Source organism: Babylonia areolata, chromosome 31 (assembly GCF_041734735.1).
Source record: "Babylonia areolata isolate BAREFJ2019XMU chromosome 31, ASM4173473v1, whole genome shotgun sequence".
Classification (NCBI taxonomy): domain Eukaryota; kingdom Metazoa; phylum Mollusca; class Gastropoda; order Neogastropoda; family Buccinidae; genus Babylonia; species Babylonia areolata.
In genome coordinates this window covers 30,463,547-30,481,729 of record NC_134906.1, presented here as the reverse complement: position 1 = coordinate 30,481,729, position 18,183 = coordinate 30,463,547, and the positions used below count along the sequence as shown (strand labels likewise).

At 45.9% G+C, this 18,183-nt stretch overlaps 1 protein-coding gene across 1 annotated transcript in view; it reads left to right on the top strand.

The window, feature by feature from the left end:
• Positions 1-8,118: 8,118 nt before the first annotated feature.
• The window catches only part of LOC143275712 (uncharacterized), a 10,068-nt gene continuing 3 nt past the window's right edge, over positions 8,119-18,183 (top strand). Inside the window, exons 1-3 of the mRNA XM_076579985.1 lie at positions 8,119-8,231; positions 9,323-10,291; positions 16,379-18,183. The exon at positions 16,379-18,183 is cut by the window's right edge and continues 3 nt beyond it. Coding sequence (XP_076436100.1) covers positions 9,340-10,291; positions 16,379-17,397 — 1,971 coding nt within the window. The 5' untranslated portion in view covers positions 8,119-8,231; positions 9,323-9,339 and the 3' untranslated portion in view covers positions 17,398-18,183. The remainder of the gene's footprint in view (positions 8,232-9,322; positions 10,292-16,378) is intronic.

Here is an 18,183-nt window from a genome sequence, read left to right as displayed (position 1 = left end):
GGGCAGTACAACAGCTCTGTACACGCTTATCTTTGTGTCTTTCTTCAGGTGTTTGTTGTTCCACACTCTCTTGTACAGCCTGCCGAATGTGCTGTTTGCCTTTGCAAGTCTGTTGTCGATCTCCTTGTCGATCTTGGCGTCAGACGAGATGGTGCAGCCTAGGTAGCTGAACTGGTGGACCGACTTCAGCTCTGTCTCACCGATGTTGATGTGAGGAGCGTGGAATTCTTCCCGTGGGGCAGGCTGGTGGAGAACTTCCGTCTTTTTCAGACTGACTTCTAGGCCGAAGAGCTGCGCAGCCTCTGCGAAGCAAGACGTTATACGCTGCAGGGCCGCTTCTGTATGGGCGACGAGGGCAGCATCGTCGGCAAACAGAAGCTCTCTGATAAGTTGCTCCAGTGTCTTGGTGTGGGCCTGTAGCCGCCTCAGGTTGAATAGGCTGCCATCAGTGCGGTATCTGATGAAGATACCGTCGTCGTCGCCAAGATCTTCAGTGGCCTGTTGGAGCATCATGCTGAAGAAGATCGTGAAGAGGGTCGGCGCGAGGACACAACCTTGTTTCACTCCATTTCCAATTGGGAAGGGCTCCGAAAGGTCGTTGCTGTGTCTGACCTGTCCACGCTGTTCCTCATGTAGTTGGATGACCATGCTGAGGAATTTGGGGGGGCATCCTAGACGTTTCATGATCTCCCACAGACCTTTTCTGCTCACGGTGTCAAAAGCTTTCGTGAGATCGACGAATGTCGCATACAGTCCTTTGTTCTGTTCCCGACATTTTTCTTGTAGCTGTCTGAGAACGAAGACCATGTCAGTGGTGCCTCTGTTGGCTCTAAAGCCACACTGACTCTCTGGGAGATGTTCTTCGGCGATAGTAGGCACCAGCCGATTTAGGAGGACTCTGGCGAGGATCTTGCCTGCGATGGAGAGCAGAGTTATCCCCCTGTAGTTGGAGCAGTCCGACTTTTCTCCCTTGTTTTTATACAGGGTGATGATGACTGCGTCACGGAGGTCCTGTGGTAGTTTGCCTTGCTCCCAGCAGCAGACAAAGAGGTTGTGGAGTTTGGAGTGTAGTGCTGGGCCTCCATTCTTCCACGCCTCCGGCGGAATTCCATCAACCCCTGCTGCCTTGCCACATTTCAGCTGTTCAATGGCCTTGACAGTCTCTTCTAGGGTTGGTAGCTCGTCCAGTTGTAATTTCACTGGCTGTTGTGGGATGCGGAGAATTGCCGAGTCTTGAACCGTGCGGTTGGCGCTGAAGAGGGCCTGGAAGTGTTCCGACCACCTGTTCAGGATCGACATCTTGTCTGTGAAGAGCGCCTGGCCGTCTGCGCTGCGCAAAGGACTCTGGACCTGGTATGAGGGACCGTACACCGCCTTCAAGGCTTCGTATAAGCCCCGGTAGTCACCAGTGTCTGCACAAAGCTGAGCCCTCTCTGCCAGGTTGGTCCACCACCCATTTTGAATCTCATGAAGCTTGCGCTGGAGGTTGCTGCATATGAGCCGGAAGGTTGCTTTCTTCACCGGACAAGACGGTTGTGCAAGGTGAGCCTGGTGGGCTGATCTCTTCTTCGCCAGCAATTCTTGGATCTCCTGGTTGTTTTCGTCAAACCAGTCCTTGTTCTTTTTCGACGAGAACCCTAGGACTTCTTCAGAGGACTGCAGGATGGCTGATTTCAGCTGTGCCCATAGTGATTCTGGAGAGGGGTCTGTGGGGCAACTGGGGTCTTCAAGTTTGTCCTGAAGCTTCGCCTGGAATTCAGCTTTCACTTCAGCTGACTGAAAGTTGCCGACCTGGAATTTCTTCCTAGGAGCTCCTCCTTTCTTTGGTTTGGGCTTGAAGTGGAGCCTGAGCTTGCTGCGGACGAGGCGGTGGTCAGTATGACACTCCGCGCTGGGCATCACTCGGGTGTGTAGGACGTCTCGTACGTCTCTCTGGCGCATCAGGATGTAATCAATGAGGTGCCAATGTTTGGACCGAGGATGCATCCACGTTGTCTTCAGGCTGTCCTTCTGCTGGAAAATGGTGTTGGTGATGGTAAACTGCTGCTCTGCACAGAACTGGAGAAGAAGGCGCCCATTGTCGTTGCAATTACCAACGCCATGCTTGCCAAGGACTCCTTTCCAGGCTTCTGAATCTTGGCCAACTCTGGCATTGAAGTCGCCAAGGATAATGACCTTGTCGTCAGCAGGGGTGTTCTGAACGAGGTTGCGCAGATCAGTGTAAAACTTGACCTTTTCTGTGGGGTCCGCTTGGAGGGTTGGAGCGTATACGCTGAACAGAGTGGCATGCTGTTTGTTCCGTAGTGGGAGGCGCATGGACATAATTCGGTCTGAGTGTCCTGTTGGCAGGTTTTCAAGCTTGGAGGCAATGGTGCTCCTGACCATAAAGCCTACGCCATAAAGGCGTCTCTCGGTCTCTGGCTTGCCTGACCAGTAGAGGGTGTACCCAGCGCTGTGTTCCTGGAGGCTGCCTTCCCCTGCAAAGCGGACTTCGCTGACGGCAGCAATGTCAATGTTCAGTCTCTGAAGTTCGTGTGCGACTAGAGCGGAACGCCTTTCTGGGTGGTTGCTGTCTGCAGAGTCACGCATGGTTCGGATGTTCCAGCATGCTACCTTTAGTCCTTTTGCACCTAATTGTGAGGCAGGTGCCGGCCTTTTCTTCTCTATTGTTGTTCGACCGCGTTTGGAGATGCCCGTTGACCGCGGTTAGCCAACTGGGGGGTATGGAGATGAGCATTTGTTTGGACCACCTTTTCTAGGCCCCTCTCCGTGTGGAGCAAGCAGTGCTGTCCCTAGAAAAGGCTGTTTGGTCGTTCAGGGTGCTGCCGAGTGATGCTGTCACCTCCGGGTCAACAATCAGGCGACCAATATCCTGAACCGCCTGCATGCAGGATTGGAACTGCGGCTTCCAGTGACATCTTCCACCTGCCGTTTTCGCCCCTTTCCCATCGCTACAGGGCTTGGAATAGTTGGTGGCGCGGACGTGGACGTGTCCTTCAAGCCTGCGCAATGGAATTTTTAGGTGGAGTGCAGTGTGCGCAGTACTGGCCCCACCCTTTACACCCGTGGTTCATCTGCCATAGCCTAGCAAGCTGGGACGGTGACAGTGAGGTCCTCAGGTCGTAGGTTTTATATCAGACTGTCCTTGTCCTAGCCTCTGGCTCAAAAACCTTCCTCGGAGGCACGGGGGCGCGGCTACTGAAAGTCGGGACATGTCCAATTTATCAGTAAAAACATCCCTCAGTTTACCTTCAGCTTGCTCATTTGTTTCATTTTGACCTCTTGAAATGCCATAAAAGATAAGGTTATTTCGTTTAGACCTTCCTTCTAGATCGTCAGTTTTTCTTTCCAGTTGATCTACTCGGTCCAAAAGATCAGAGTTTTGCTTAGCTAGATCCATGTTTTCTTTTTTCAAAGTGTCCACCTCCTCCCTCAAATTCTTTAAGTCAGTGAACAGGGTGTCATACTGTTCTTTCAGCTCTTTCATACTGTAATTCATGCCATCAAACCTACTGTCCATGCCGTCAAACCTGCTGTTTATAGTCTGTAGCATACTCATCAGATCTGCGAGTGAAGGCTCCTGGGGAGAAGGGGGCGTCGTCTGTCCTCTGTCCGGAGTTCCGCCAGTCCTGTCCGCTCCAGTCCCACGTCCCGCACTGCCCAGTCTGGTCTGCCGCAGGCTGTCCGTCTTGGGTCCTGGTCCTGGGTTCTGCTCCACGTCTCCACAGCGAAGAAGCAGACTGCCCCAAAACAAGTAGGTGAGGGTCAAGCCAAGGGTGACACCGGCTAACCTGGTTTTCGGTCTCAACATGGCGATTCGAGTGGCCGCCTTCTCTCTTGCCCGCTTCGCCATGAAGAATACAAAAACTGACGCGAAGGAGCCACAAACCGCCCTGAAGGAAAGCGGTACCGATGGCATGGTACTGGAGGTGACTTGTTGCAGACTTCTGGCCTTGTACTGTGCCTGTTTCCGTCACGATAGACAAAAGCGACGGAGCTCTGCAAAGTGCGTCTGCACTGGTCCGTGTCACGGTTCACGCCCCCGAGAGACAGAGAGAGAAGTGGAGAGAGACAGAGAGAGAGAGGCAGACAGACAGACAGACAAACAGACAGACAGACAGAGACAGAGAGAGAGAACAAGGTGAGAAAAACGCAGGACGGGGACAGAGAGGTGGGGGGCAGAATATGAAGGCCAGGGGAGACAATCGGGACATACTGAGGTCAGTGTGGAACTACTGGCAACAAGTTGAAGACCACTTACAGAAAGCACTCTGCAAACTTCACTTCCACCAGTCCGATCAGACCATGGTTTCATGTCTTTTAATACAGTGACCCCTCGTTTTGAAAGTTTCATACCATGCATCCCCATTCAGTCCCGGATTTCGTACACACTCTCTTCAATCAGCTTCTTATCTCTCACTGGCACAGGCCCTGGATATCTCTCTGATATTCTTCATCAGTACAACTCATCTTGAAATCTCGGCTTTAATATTGATAATTGTGTTTCATGTGTCAGACAGAAATACTTTGTTCAATGCACTCTTTCCTTTCAACTTCCAACCATAGCCTTCCATTCAACATTTGTTGCGGGCACTCTATGTTGCACAACAGCATTATCTGTTACTTCTTTTCTGTTTTGTTCATTGACCATTATTGTTATATTTGTTTACGTTATTATCAAAAGAAAGGGAACCTTTTTACTTGTACACAGATTCGATGTACGGTATGTGTGTGTACACATGCAACTCTTCTTCTCACCATCATTGCAACACGTTGATAATCGTATTGTAATTTGTATATCTTGGCCTATGCCTTGAACTGTGTAAAGATTAACTCACTTCATCACATTTGTGTTAATTTCAACACCCAGTGCTCGCTATCACAAACAAGTCCCTGTTAGACGACCTCACTTTTCACGATATCTTTGAAAGGAAGTCGTCCCTTGGCAGTTAGCTGTTCGCTCAGCATACTGAAGGTCATCGTGTTCTTCAGCGTCCATTCTCTTCTTTCAAGTTCAATATCATTGTTAAAATATGTAACTTTGAAGTGTGGTCATTTGCAGGTCCTGTCTGTTTTACGTCATGTTGCATTGTCGTCATCAATTTTCGATGAGGTGACGTTCTTTATGGATGTTGTACACAAAGAGCAGAAGTCAACGCTCTTGACCAGTTTTCATTGAGTACCATCTTCCATAGTTGTCTTTTTTTGTTGTTGTTATCATTTGTTTATCCCACCCCGAAAATCTCGCCGGAAGAGAAGAAGAGGACGAAGAAAGAAAAGAGGAGAGCAGTTATCCACGACCCAGCTGGTATGTTGAAAAGTCAAGGGAAATATGTTTGTCTGTTTTTCTCTCATTGCATTAGGATTTCCTTTCCTGATTATCATTCGGATTTCATCTTCAGTTTTCAATTGGCTTCCCTTTTTTCGCTTCAATATTACATTCTAAAACGAACTAAGATGTATGTGAATTGCATTTAAAAAAATCCTTTCATCTTTATGTTGTTTATATAGTTTTATTCCGGGAAGCCAGTGTGCAAGACCAGGTGAGGGTATTATTTTCCTTGTGCAGGGTCCTTGCTTCTCTACCCCACATTTTTCCACGTGCCCCTCCAGTCCCAGGGCATTCCCAGTGTCTGGGCATCTTGTCTTGTTCGTCTGTGTGAACTGAGTGGAGAATTTGATTACGTTGTGCTTGTTTGGGGGTGAGGGGTACCGTGGGTATTGTATTGTATTGTATTGTATTGTATTGTATTGTATTACTCTTTTTGTCACAACAGATTTCTCTGTGTGAAATTCGAGTTGCTGTCCCCAGAAAGAGTGTGTCACCACACTGAGAGCGCCATCCACTTTTAGATATTTCTTTCTGCCTGCCTATTGTTGTCGTGGGTTCTTTTACATACGCTTAACGCGTCCTCCACACGGGGCCTCGGTTTATCATCTAATCTGAATGACAAGCGACCAGATTACCACACAAGGTCTAGTGGAGGGGGATTCGAAGCAGTGCACTCAGATTATCTTGCTTCCTAGTCAGACACGTTACCATTGAGCCAGTTAAATCATTTGATGTATTTTACTTTGTTACTGCACACCAACTGCGTTGCACACAAACATGTTGACACAACTATGCGCACCACTCACACCACCTTCCACATACAATCAGACCATGATTTGTCATTGCAAAACGTCTATTTCTTTATTTACTTATTTAGTTTCTATTTGTTTCTCTGTGTGTACTTTTGACAGAATTTTAAGGATGGACATCACACAAAGATTAAATGATGGTGTTTGTTTCTATGCGTGTTCCATTCTGTCCTCCTCAAGCACTCACACCATCATTACCAGCGACGTCTTCTATAGAAATCCTTTTTTTTTTCTCTTCAGCGCTGTGTGCTGTACGTGTTCTCGACGTCTGAAGGGAGTCCTGTGAGAGCTTCGGTGGGGGGAGACCCGGTTCCAGACAGCGTGTGTCGACCGTATCAACACCTACCATGGTCGTGAGTTGTGGCGACATGTTGGTGAAAAGTTCGGATTATATGTAGAGACAACCCCACATTTATATATAAAGATATGTACATGTCAAGTATTCTGGACAAGAACCTAGAGACATTTGCTTGAAAAAGTTGTTTAAAGGGCACATAGACTGGCACGGGTCTTTGGACACATTTTAATAGATGAAATTGTGTGTGTGTGTGTGTGTGTGTGTGTGTGTGTGTGTGTGTGAGAGAGAGAGAGAGGGAGAGAGGAGAGAGAGAGAACAAATGAACAGGACGAATTGTGTCATGATGTCTGTTTGAAGTTTGTGTAAATTGATTGATTGTATTTTTTCGTCATTTATCGTTAATGGGTTTTTCTGTATAAAAATGTAAAGCGCATATAGCTCTATTTGAGAAAAAAACAAACAAACAAACAAAAAAAAAACAAAAACAAAAACAACTGAATAAATGTTCTTTCTTCTTCTTCATCATCATCTTCGTTTTCTTTTTCTATATCTTTGTCTAATCACTATACATGTATACATGTATACACGTATCTCTGCCTCTCTGTCCAGTTGTCTATCATCTCCAACACACACAGACACTCCCACCCCCCAACTGCAGACCCCATCACCCCCTCACACACACACATACACAGGTGTGCCATGTGAAGTGACGCCAATTATCTGACATGTACTGTAGTGACAGCACAGCCTTTGCAGAAACGCGCACAGCCCAAGTTCGTCTGTACAGGTGTGGAGTGGAGGACAGGTAAGGTTTAATATCACCCTGTCAGCCTGGCCCTGTGTCAAGTCCCTGTACCTTGATCCACAGCCCTCACTGGTGGCAAGATTGCCAGCCACAGACACAAACATAAACGAATACATAAACATGCACATGCACACACAATACACTGACAGACACATGCATGCACACACATAGAATTGAATGCACATGCTCGCATACACATATGCATACGCATACATGCATGCATGCATGAACTGCACATGCACACACACACACATGCATGTGTGTAATTACTTTTACACCAGATACCTACACATGTACGAGAATGATGGAAACAGACAGATTAACAGACAGACATGCAGACAGAAAACAATGGAAAGACAGACAGATAGTGCAGACAGGCAGTGGAGTGGAGGGAGGAGGGAGAGGGGCAGTGGAGGGGGGAGGGAGAGGGGCAGTGGAGGGAGGAGGGAGAGGGGCAGTGGAGTGGGGAGGGAGAGGGGCAGTGGAGGGAGGAGGGAGAGGGGCAGTGGAGTGGGGAGGGAGAGGGGCAGTGGAGGGAGGAGGGAGAGGGGCAGTGGAGGGGGGGAGAGGGGCAGTGGAGGGGAGGGAGAGGGGCAGTGGAGGGGGGAGGGAGAGGGGCAGTGGAGGGGGGGGAGAGGGGCAGTGGAGTGGGGAGGGAGAGGGGCAGTGGAGGGGGGAGGGAGAGAGCAGTGGAGGGGGGGAGAGGGGCAGTGGAAGGGGGGGGGGGGGGGTGACAGCAGGCGGGAGCATTGAAGGTGACACTGAATACCCTCCATGGCTGTGGCGGGGTGGACTGACGTCACATATAGCAACCGCCAATGAACAGACAGGGGTGGGGTTGTCAAGACTGACGTCACACTTTGCGGCCGTCAACAAACGGGTAGGGCCTGGGGTCCTGATGTCTCTTTATTCAGTCATCGATATCAGGCAGCGACGGACGTGCATACTGGTGTTTCCGTTTAGGTATCTACACATCGCGTGAGCAAAGTGAGTTTGTTGTTTGATTGTGGTGAGCGACACACTCCCTATGGTACGATGACTTGATGGGTGACAAACAGTGTGAGGGCTGAATGTTTAGTCAGTATCAGTATCAGTAGCTCAAGAAGGCATCACTGCTTTCAGACAAATCCATATACGCTATACCACATCTGCCAAGCAGATGCCTGACCAGCAGTGTAACCCAACGCACTTAGTTAGGCCTTGAGGGGAAAAATGGAAGAAAAACGAAGAAAGAAGAAGAATTAAATCAATAGTGAGTGTTTGTGGTCTGTAGCAGACATTGTCTTGTGTAAACTTCATTGTTGACAGATAGTGTGAGGACAGGGAGGTGAACTTTGGCTGTGGTCACATGTAAATCGATTTTCGTTTCTAGATTTCAGTAGCTTTTAGCATTTAGTTGTCATGTTTATTAGTGGTCATTTCTTGTTCAGAATGTGGAGTGATAGCTCAGAGATAACGCATTTGCCTAGGAAGTGAGAGAATCAGAGTGCACTGGTTCGAATCACGGCTCAGCCACCAATATTTTTTCCCCCTCCACTAGATCTTGAGTGGTGGTCTGGACGTTAGTTATTCGGATGAGACGAAAAACCGAAGTCCCATGTGCAGCATGCAGTTAGCGCACGTAAAAGAACCCACAGCAACAAAAGGGTTCTTCCTGGCAAAATTCTGTAGAAAATCCACTTTGATGGGAAAAACAAATAAAACTACAAATGGAAGCTCCAAACCCGTTCTTATACTCCTTATTTGACATGTTCACACAAAAACGACGGCGGAATCAGTGTGAACTTAGAAATTACATTGTTCATCAACAGTTATATGGATACATTTATCCTGTCTCTAGAAACTGTTGATGTCCTTGATTGCACTGTGGTCATTAACTGGAGATGTGTTCTGTGTGAACTCACTACCAGGGAACAGAGTTATTGATGTGGTCAAACTGTGGTCAGTATTCAGGTGTTAAAGTGGTCAGTCATAGATTGATCAGTCGTCATCGTCCTTGAAAATATCTTGATATCTGCTGTTCATGTCACATGCAATAATGCTTTCTCTCTCTCTTTCTCTCTCTCTCTGTCTATTAGATTCCTCTGAAGTCACCATGGCAACTGGAGGGCAACCCAGAGCCCCACAGCCCACAGGGCCTGTGACGTCACTCACAGACTGTCCCCAGTGTGGGTCACTGTGTCTGGGTGCAGTCATCCTGACCTGTCGGCACATCAGCTGCAGGAAATGTCTCCACAAAGCACTGGACCCACTGGGCCCAAAGGCTGGATGTCGGCAATGTGGAAAACACCTGGACGTCCCCAGGGACCAGGCCCTGACCTTCAGCCAGCTGGTAGAGAGGTTAGGCACAGACCCCGTGGTTGACCAGCTGGTGTACCGGGAATTAGAGAAAGAAACCGACATCCACTGCCTGAATTGCACAAACAACAATGCCTCCTATGTCTGCTGGGACTGTCAGGAATACTATTGTGACTCCTGTAAATCGCTTCATCATAGGATGGGTGCTGTCCAAGGCCATGTTCTGCACATGTTGCCACAGGCCATGCACAACGCTCCCTCAGGGTCCCGTTCTTCACCCAGACCCAGGTCATCATCTCTCCTGTTAACATCCTCCCTGGAAAGTATCCGTAACGATGGTGACTCTCAGTCAGCTGCCGCCCCACATGGAAAGTCCAGAGGAGTGAAGGAGTGGGAGGCCTGGGTAAAGAAGGAGGTGGCACTGTTACAACTGGCATCTTGTGAACAGCAGAAGGTCTCCACCACGCTGCGGGACGTAGTGACTCTGGGACAGCAGCTCCTCAACAGGGTCCAGGCACAACAACATGTGCTAGACAACTACCAGCATCAGCTGCCTCGTTTCAGCGTCAGCCAGTCGTCTGATCCTAACAGCTCCACCGTTACGCTCAAAAGCCCTGACGTCACAGTGGACGTGAGGACAGAGCCTCTGGAAAGACGTGTGCGTGACGTCAGACAGTGTCACCACTGCCCCAAGCTGAACGAAGTGGAGGCGATCAGAAGTCAGCTGAGTCGGCTGTTGCACTCGGCAGGTCAGTGACTGAGGGAATGGGTCATGGGAACAGGGGTGGGGGTGGGGGATGGAGAGAGGAGAGAGAGGAGGGGTGGTCAGGCATGAGGGGGAGAAGATGGAAGGTATTAGGACAACTGGAGGATGGACATTTTGGATGATGATGATGATGATGGTAATGAGGCTGATGATTTTGATGGTGATAATAATTACAGTGAGTACGTCTTTGTCTTTATTGATCATAATGATGATCAGTGTGATGACAACGTTGGTAATGATGATAATGATGATGATGATGGCAGCTACAGTGTGAATATCATTTTTCACTTGTAGGACAGATTCAGTTGAAGTACTTCTTACAATTGTTCCACTGTCTGGGGGAATTTCATTCATATTTGGAATAAATAAAAGCTGGGTGTTGACATATCTGTGAATTATATGATACTTAATTGAATGATATGACGTCACAGACTTGTTTATTTTTATAATTGCAGAGCTAAGAAGGTTTGTCTAGGAGACCAAGTGGAGGTCTCTAATGACAGGATGAACACTTTATCCGGCTGTACGATAAATGTATCATTTTGTGTTGTAACACATACAAAATTTCACTAAATAACACTTCCATTGTCACCATAGCAACGACCAATGAAAATACTTAAATCTCAGCCAAACCGCCCTGAGGCAGCCTGCCGTTCTGGCATTCAACTGTTGACGCACACTGATGCATGGGAAGAGAAAGAAAAAGAAAACAAAAACAAAACAAAAACCGAACCGTACTTCTAAAGCGCCTATTACACGTACAGGCCGACCGGACAGGTTTCTGGGCCGTAGGCAAACCTAAGGCCGATCGTAACGTGTAATTAAGAAAACCGTAGGAAAACGTCCGGCGAACATCCGATCCGCCTCTCGTCCAAACTCACAGGCGCTGCCTGTAAATTGGACATCCGGCCATCCGGTTTCTTTTGTTGTGTGCCGAGGCAGGACAACAGAACTAATTTCAAAATTATAGAAAATGACATCGTAGGTAAAAAATAATGCCAGATTTGGAATCAGCGCGTCAAAATTAGGCAAATGACTCGCGTGGGACTCGTTTTGTTTTGTATTTTAAAAGTTACCCTTTTTTCTTTTCTTTTCATTTCCTGTCTCTTTTTTGACATGCATTTCATCATTGACGATTCTGTCTGTACCCTACTGTCGTTGACCCACACACACTGTGTAGTTCATGAATGCAAGCAGTGCATTTTTCTCGTGTGATTGAGTCTATCGAAAATTATGGCGTCGTGGACCAAGGACTGCATTCTGCGTTTCATCGGCATGTATCGTTCTTTGGAGTGTCTGTGGAAAATTAAGTCCAAAGAATACAGCAACAAACAATTAAAGGAAAAGGCTTACGAAAAACTTGTGCAATTTTGTCACGAATTTGATCCAAATGCAAACAAGGACACTGTGACAAAGAAAATAAACAATCTCAGGAGTTCGTTCAGGAAGGAATTGAAAAAGGAAGAGCAGTCATATTTGTCTGGAGCAGGAACAGATGAAATCTATGAGTCCAAGCTTTGGTATTTTAAGGATCTCATGTTCCTGAGGGATCAAGAAACTCCAAGAGTTGGTCGTTCGAACCTTGTAACCTCCCAGCAAGCACGTCCAAGTGAAATGGAGTCGGATTCACAGGAAGCAGATGTAGGTGATTGAAGCAGCAGTCTGTCTGTCCGCCATGATGCACACACATGTACTGTGAGGTTTCACCCAGAGTGTGTTGATTGAGAGGTACAGCCGCCTTCAGGCCGATCGTTGCGTGTAATAATACATCGGGTTTCCTCGGCCTTGGGTTTGCGCCTACGGCCCAGAAACCTGTCCGGTCGCCCTGTACGTGTAATAGGCGCTTTAGGCAAGTGTTTCATTCTAGAGAGCGTGCAGTGATCCAACTTGCTCTGCATTCGCGGTATGGCGTCGTGACCTCGTCCAGTGGAAGCAAGTCCTACAGAAGAGACAAGTGCTGAGGTCGGAGGGATGCCAGGAGAGAAGTCCAGGTCAACCTGAGCCAGACGAGCAGGGAACAAGTTCTGGTAGGGCCTTGTCTGGACTGACGACCTGACCAGGGTATTTTTCACGAACCTTTGGGTAAGAAGAAAATGTATGATTCTTTTTATTTATTTATTTAATTTATTTATTAATTAAAAAATAAATAAAAAAAATAAAATAAAACCAGATCTGAGTGATTCATATGCTCCTAAAATCTTTCAATGGTTTTCTTCTTTTAATAGGTCAAAAAGAAAGAAACAGTTTCAACTCTCTCTCTCTCTCTCTCTCTCTCTCTCTCACTTGTGTACAATTCTCTGTCTGTATGTTACCTTAATCATGGACAATTGCTTTGCACTTGTTATTATATTTTTTGTATTGTTTTAATTTTGTTTGTTTGTTGATCAGTGCTCACATATGAATAGGGGTCTTGCTCCAGTGTAGATTGTTATGTGTGCCACACTTTCTCTTTGTCTCTCAGTTTGTGTCAGTGCGTGTTCCAGTGCGTGCGCACGTGCGTATGCCCAAGTGATCGTGGATGTGCGTGAGTGCGTGAATGTATGTGTGTGCGCGCGTGTGTGTGGAGACCAAAGTAGTATGGCATGTTTGTGTATAATCTTATTAAAATGAATAAAGTAGTTCTATGTGAAAAAAAATGCCCTCGCATCAATCGGCGTTCCGTATTTGAAAATACCTATACACATTTTAGCCATAAAGATCAAGTTGTTATAATACTTAAATACAGCATGTGGTAGTTATTTGGAATCCACGATTCCTAACGGAGGTTCTGTTACTGAAATGATTATACAGAAATTCCAAATTTGTCGGACATCTGATCTTCTACACTTCTCCAAATAGTGGATATTTTATCGCAGAGAAAGTAAAAAATGTTCCACATAATCAGTGACAATACAGTATTTACATTTTGGGCTGCTTGATAAGCCTGTTTTATTCAGAAGAATGTTAGCTGGATAGACATGATGCAATATCTTACACTGAAGTACTCGTAATCTAGTTTCTGAAGTGTACTCACTTGCTAATGCCCAGTGATTTTTGTTGATTGCTACATCAAACTTATGTTGCCAAAACCTGACTGCAGTCAGCTCAGGCTATAGGCAGAGACTGATAACGCTCTGATGTGTCTGGGTTTTGTTATTGCATCGTTGATGTTTTTGTTTTTAACACTAGAGCTTCTGCCTTTGAGGAAACAAACTTGATCTTCACAGATAACATTTTGTATAACTGAGGAGAGTCAGAACGCAAGAGATTTAGCTAGAACTTTGTAATCTAAATCAGTCAGAGAAATAGATTCATTCAGTGGTAATTTAGATCTGGTCTGGTCACTTATGTCAGGGCAATTATAAACAAGTTCAGCGTCATTTGTTGTTCATAATTAAGCTAATCCTCCTCATTATTGTCAAGACAAGACAAGACAAGACAAATTCTTTATTTCCGAGGATAATAGATATAATACAATATAATGTGTCAAGTCGAGTCAATTTATTATCTCCAGAGAGAAATTCACATGTCATCTTGTTGCTCATGCTCAGACACATAAAGACCAGTGTCGCCACTGAGCAGCACCACCCAGCTATCGTATCTTTATTACCAAGTGTATCGGGGTCACGAGGAGTATTGGGGATAGTAGGTATACATAAAATTTACAAACATAAGTTACACTGGATGCTAGTGAGATGGAGACTTTTGGCCTTGATATATCGTCTAAGAGATTTGGTGTGATTGGACACAAAGTGACAATGTCACGCTTGTAGCAATAATTAAGAGGACTTTGTTGTGGCTTTATGATCTCAGTATCTATGTTAGATCACAAAAATGAGTGATCTTCAAGATATGGCCATTGCTGCTGATAAAACATAACAATGGGTATTGTTTATTCAATAGATTAAGTCTACATTCAAGGTTAGAAGACATAATAGTGTCACAGTTACTGTAAAATGATACACTTTGCCAAAGAACTATCATTGCTTTTATTTAGGTGTGTTGAGGCATGTTAACAATAATATGGTTAGATGTACACTAAATGACAAGGTACAAATTCTAGTATTACTAAGTCATAAAAATAGGAGTAGTAGGGAAGTGTTGGGTATGTTTGCAGGTACGAGGAAGGCTACCAATAGGAAGACTGCATTGTGATTTCCTTTTCTTACAGGTGTTTTTTGTGGATTCTCTTTATTCACTTGGAACCAGTAGGCTCACATCCTGTTGGACAACCTCTAACTCCCATCTACACTGACGTCTGCTGTCTACCACCCAACCACTACCAACAGCTTGGTCAGATGAGTGATGATTCCTTTTCTCCCAAATGGAGAACATGTTCTCTTGTTTCCACTGTCATTTTGTTGTTGTTGTTGCTATGATAATCACCAGTTTGAAACAGTGCACTCTTGTGTGGTCTCTCATTCAGAGTGAATGTGGTTGTGGTGAGTGATGGCTCCCTGGGGTAACACCAGGTGTGTGACAGTACCTGACCCACTTGCTACTTTCACGAGACTTTGTTGAAAACGAATATTAATCTGAAGATCTTATCAGGATTATGCAAAGTACCACAATCACCACACACATCCCACAAAACAATGTTTGCTGCTTGTTTCAACACACCACACTGATAATACTTCCAGTAATGATGATGAAGAAAATAGTAATAACGATAATGATGATAATATCAAAGTGTCATGGCAACAATAATGATGATAATAATAATGATATATATGATATTGTTATCATTATCAATATTGTTATCACTATTTTTTATCATTATTTAACAATGTAGGTTATATGTACATTACTGAATCCTGTCTAAGTGGGTCTGATATCATGCAGATTCCAGCAGTTGATCAGATGTCTGACACTCAGAGGCTGGTTACACGGCACACACCATGGACGTTCTTCACCTTTCAGAAGAAAAGAATGTCAGATAAGAATGACCTGTGTGCAGCCTGCAGAGAACATTTTCCTTTCCTGTTTCCTACAACGGAGGGAAGGAATTCCTTGAGGTCAGGACGAATCTGAAACATCTTGTTGTCAGTCTGCAGATTCCATTCCTCCTGCCAGAGGTGTTCCACATAGGAATGAAGTCTTGGCTTGAGGTCCGTGTACAGTAACGTGGCATGAGAAAACGGTTCCTGATCTATGGCACTTTTTTCCCAGTCAATCAGCCATTTGTTCCTCTAGAATGATATCAGACAGAAACATTTTATGGTTAGCTCGAAAAAGATCCTGTTCAAGGATAGACATACATTGACATGATCTTTTTACTCTGTTATAACATCTTAACGCCATGCCTGCTTCACGTGGATGATTGGGATGTGAGCGGACTGGATCTTTCAACACTTCAATCCACCTTTTAACATATTTTCATTTCTCTACCACTGGTTTTACGAACTGACAGGTATTCAGCCCTTAAATGGCACTTCTGCAATTGGCTACAACCAACATGATATGATTTGATTTGTTTTGATTTGGTTAGATTTCATTGCCTAAATATGAATACTCAAGGAATATTTACGCATATTACTGAATGAAAAAAGAAAACAAACTATTTCAACTTCCAATCATTTGTTTTAAAACGTGTTCAAGTGTAGTGCACCCCCCCCCCCTGCCTCCTCCACACACCAAGAAACGTCACAATGCTTTGCACGAAACAAAACACGTCACTGACATTTTTTCTAATCCCTGTCAAGTGAAACAAACCATGTGTATCTTTCTCAGCTTCATTGCGGGTGTTTAAGAAAACTTCACAAAATCAAATGAATGAATAAAGAAAGTTCATTGTGTGATATGTTGATATCAGGACATACGGAAAACAATTGTGATGGTATCGATAACGACGACAACGACGACGATGATAAAGATGACGGTGACGACAACAGTTTTGAAGGCGTGTGCTGCTGCTGACATTTTTACAGGTGGAGATGGCGATGTGACAATGAAAACGTGGCGATAAAGATGAGTACAATAACGACATCGACGACGATGATGAATGATGATGAATGATGATGATGTTGTTGATGATGATGATGAATGATGATGGTGATGATGATGATGATGATGATGATGATGACTGTTGCAGACCAACAGACCAGTCCAGACGCCACCTCCACCACAACGGGAACGTCTTCCACCCCCTCCCCCATTCCCACCCCCACTGCAGCTCACCTCCCCCCACCCTCCCTCTCCTCCACCACCCCCACATCAACAGCCCTCTCCCCACCCACCCACCCTGCCACCCCCACCTTCACCCCACCTGTTGACGTCATGACGACGGCACCACAGTGTGTGTTCCAGACGTCGCCCACAACAGCAGACGACAAATACATACCCTGGATCACTGCCGTTGTCTGTCTGCCGGACAACAGACTGGTCATGGCGGACTGCAACAACAGGAAGGTGAAGGTGATGGGCGTGGCGCCCCCCCACACTGTGTCCCCCTGTCTCACTGTTGGTGAAGCACCATGGGCCCTGGCTGTTCTGTCTGACGGTCTGGTGGCCATGACGACGTGTGAACCAGTCATCTACCTCATGGCAGTGACTGACACCGTGACAGTGCGGTCACGTGTCCAGACAGTCAGAAAGTATCACGGAATAGCCGGGCACAGTGACGGACATCTCGTTGTAGGTTGTAGGGAATCCGGCAATGAGCCCGCTGCTGTGCACGTGCTGAACAGGCAGGGTCACGTGGTCCGCACGCTCACGGACAGCACCAGGCTGACAGGACTGAGGTCACCTCGGTATCTGTTTGACTCTGGTGACCACGTCCTGGTGTCAGAGCATGACACACACCTGGTGCACCAGGTGTCTGTCCGTTCTGGCCAGGTGACCCACACGTTTCAGCACAAGCAGGTGAGGGAGCCTGGACAGGTGTGCACTGACAGTGACAACAATGTGTATGTTGCTAGTTGGAGTGATAAGTGTGTGTATGTGAGGAGCAGAGGGGGAGAGTGGAGACAACTGGTGACGCCCTCTCTGCACCGTCCATCATGGTGTGACTTTCCTGAGTGTCTGTGTCTGACCAGCTCTGGTCATCTGGTGGTGGTGGTGGGGTGGTGGGGTGGTGGTGGCTGTGTTGTTGTCGGCTATAAACTGTCGTAGTGAATGACTTGTGTGCTGGGTCGTTTTTCTTCCTGTTGTAGAGAGATAGATCTATTTATATATTGATCTCTAAATCTATCTGTCTCTAGATCTATCTACTTTTCTGTCTACATATATGAATCTATGTATGTCTGTATATGTATGCATGTGTGTGTGTGTGTGTGTGTGTGTGTGTGTGTGTGTGTGTGCTATGCATATGTGTGTCTCTGTATATGTGTGTGTGTTATGCATATGTGTGTCTCTGTATATGTGTGTGTGTGTGTTGAAATAAAACACACCTTACCAGACATGTCAACGCTTCAACTGGATACGTCATCATAACATGACGTCATGGCAGCGTTGACAAAAAAGATACTTCAGTTTGTATAGTCTGTCTGTCTGTCTGTCTGTCTGTATCTCTTCCATGATTTGTTTGGGGTTGATGTTAAATAAATCAATTTTGTTTATTCGTTCTATAAATTGTTACACATTATCTGTATTTGTATCACATGTTGGGCTGACCAGTGCACACCTGGCCGATGCAAAACGAGATATGGTAATTTTTATTATTTTATTTTTCGTGTTACAACGCGGACTGTACTATCTTTCAAGCAGTTATACAAAGGTTTTAAAGTCTGGTTTGGAACACAGCAAAATGTGCATTCTGACCCTTTCTGTAGTTTGCTTCTTCGTGTTTTCACAGCAACGCTGCAGCCGTTTCCTTGGAGACCAGTTTCATTTTATGTTGTCTGTGATTTGTTGGTGGTCTGTTCCGATTCTGGCCAATACACAAAGCGTGTTCTGAAC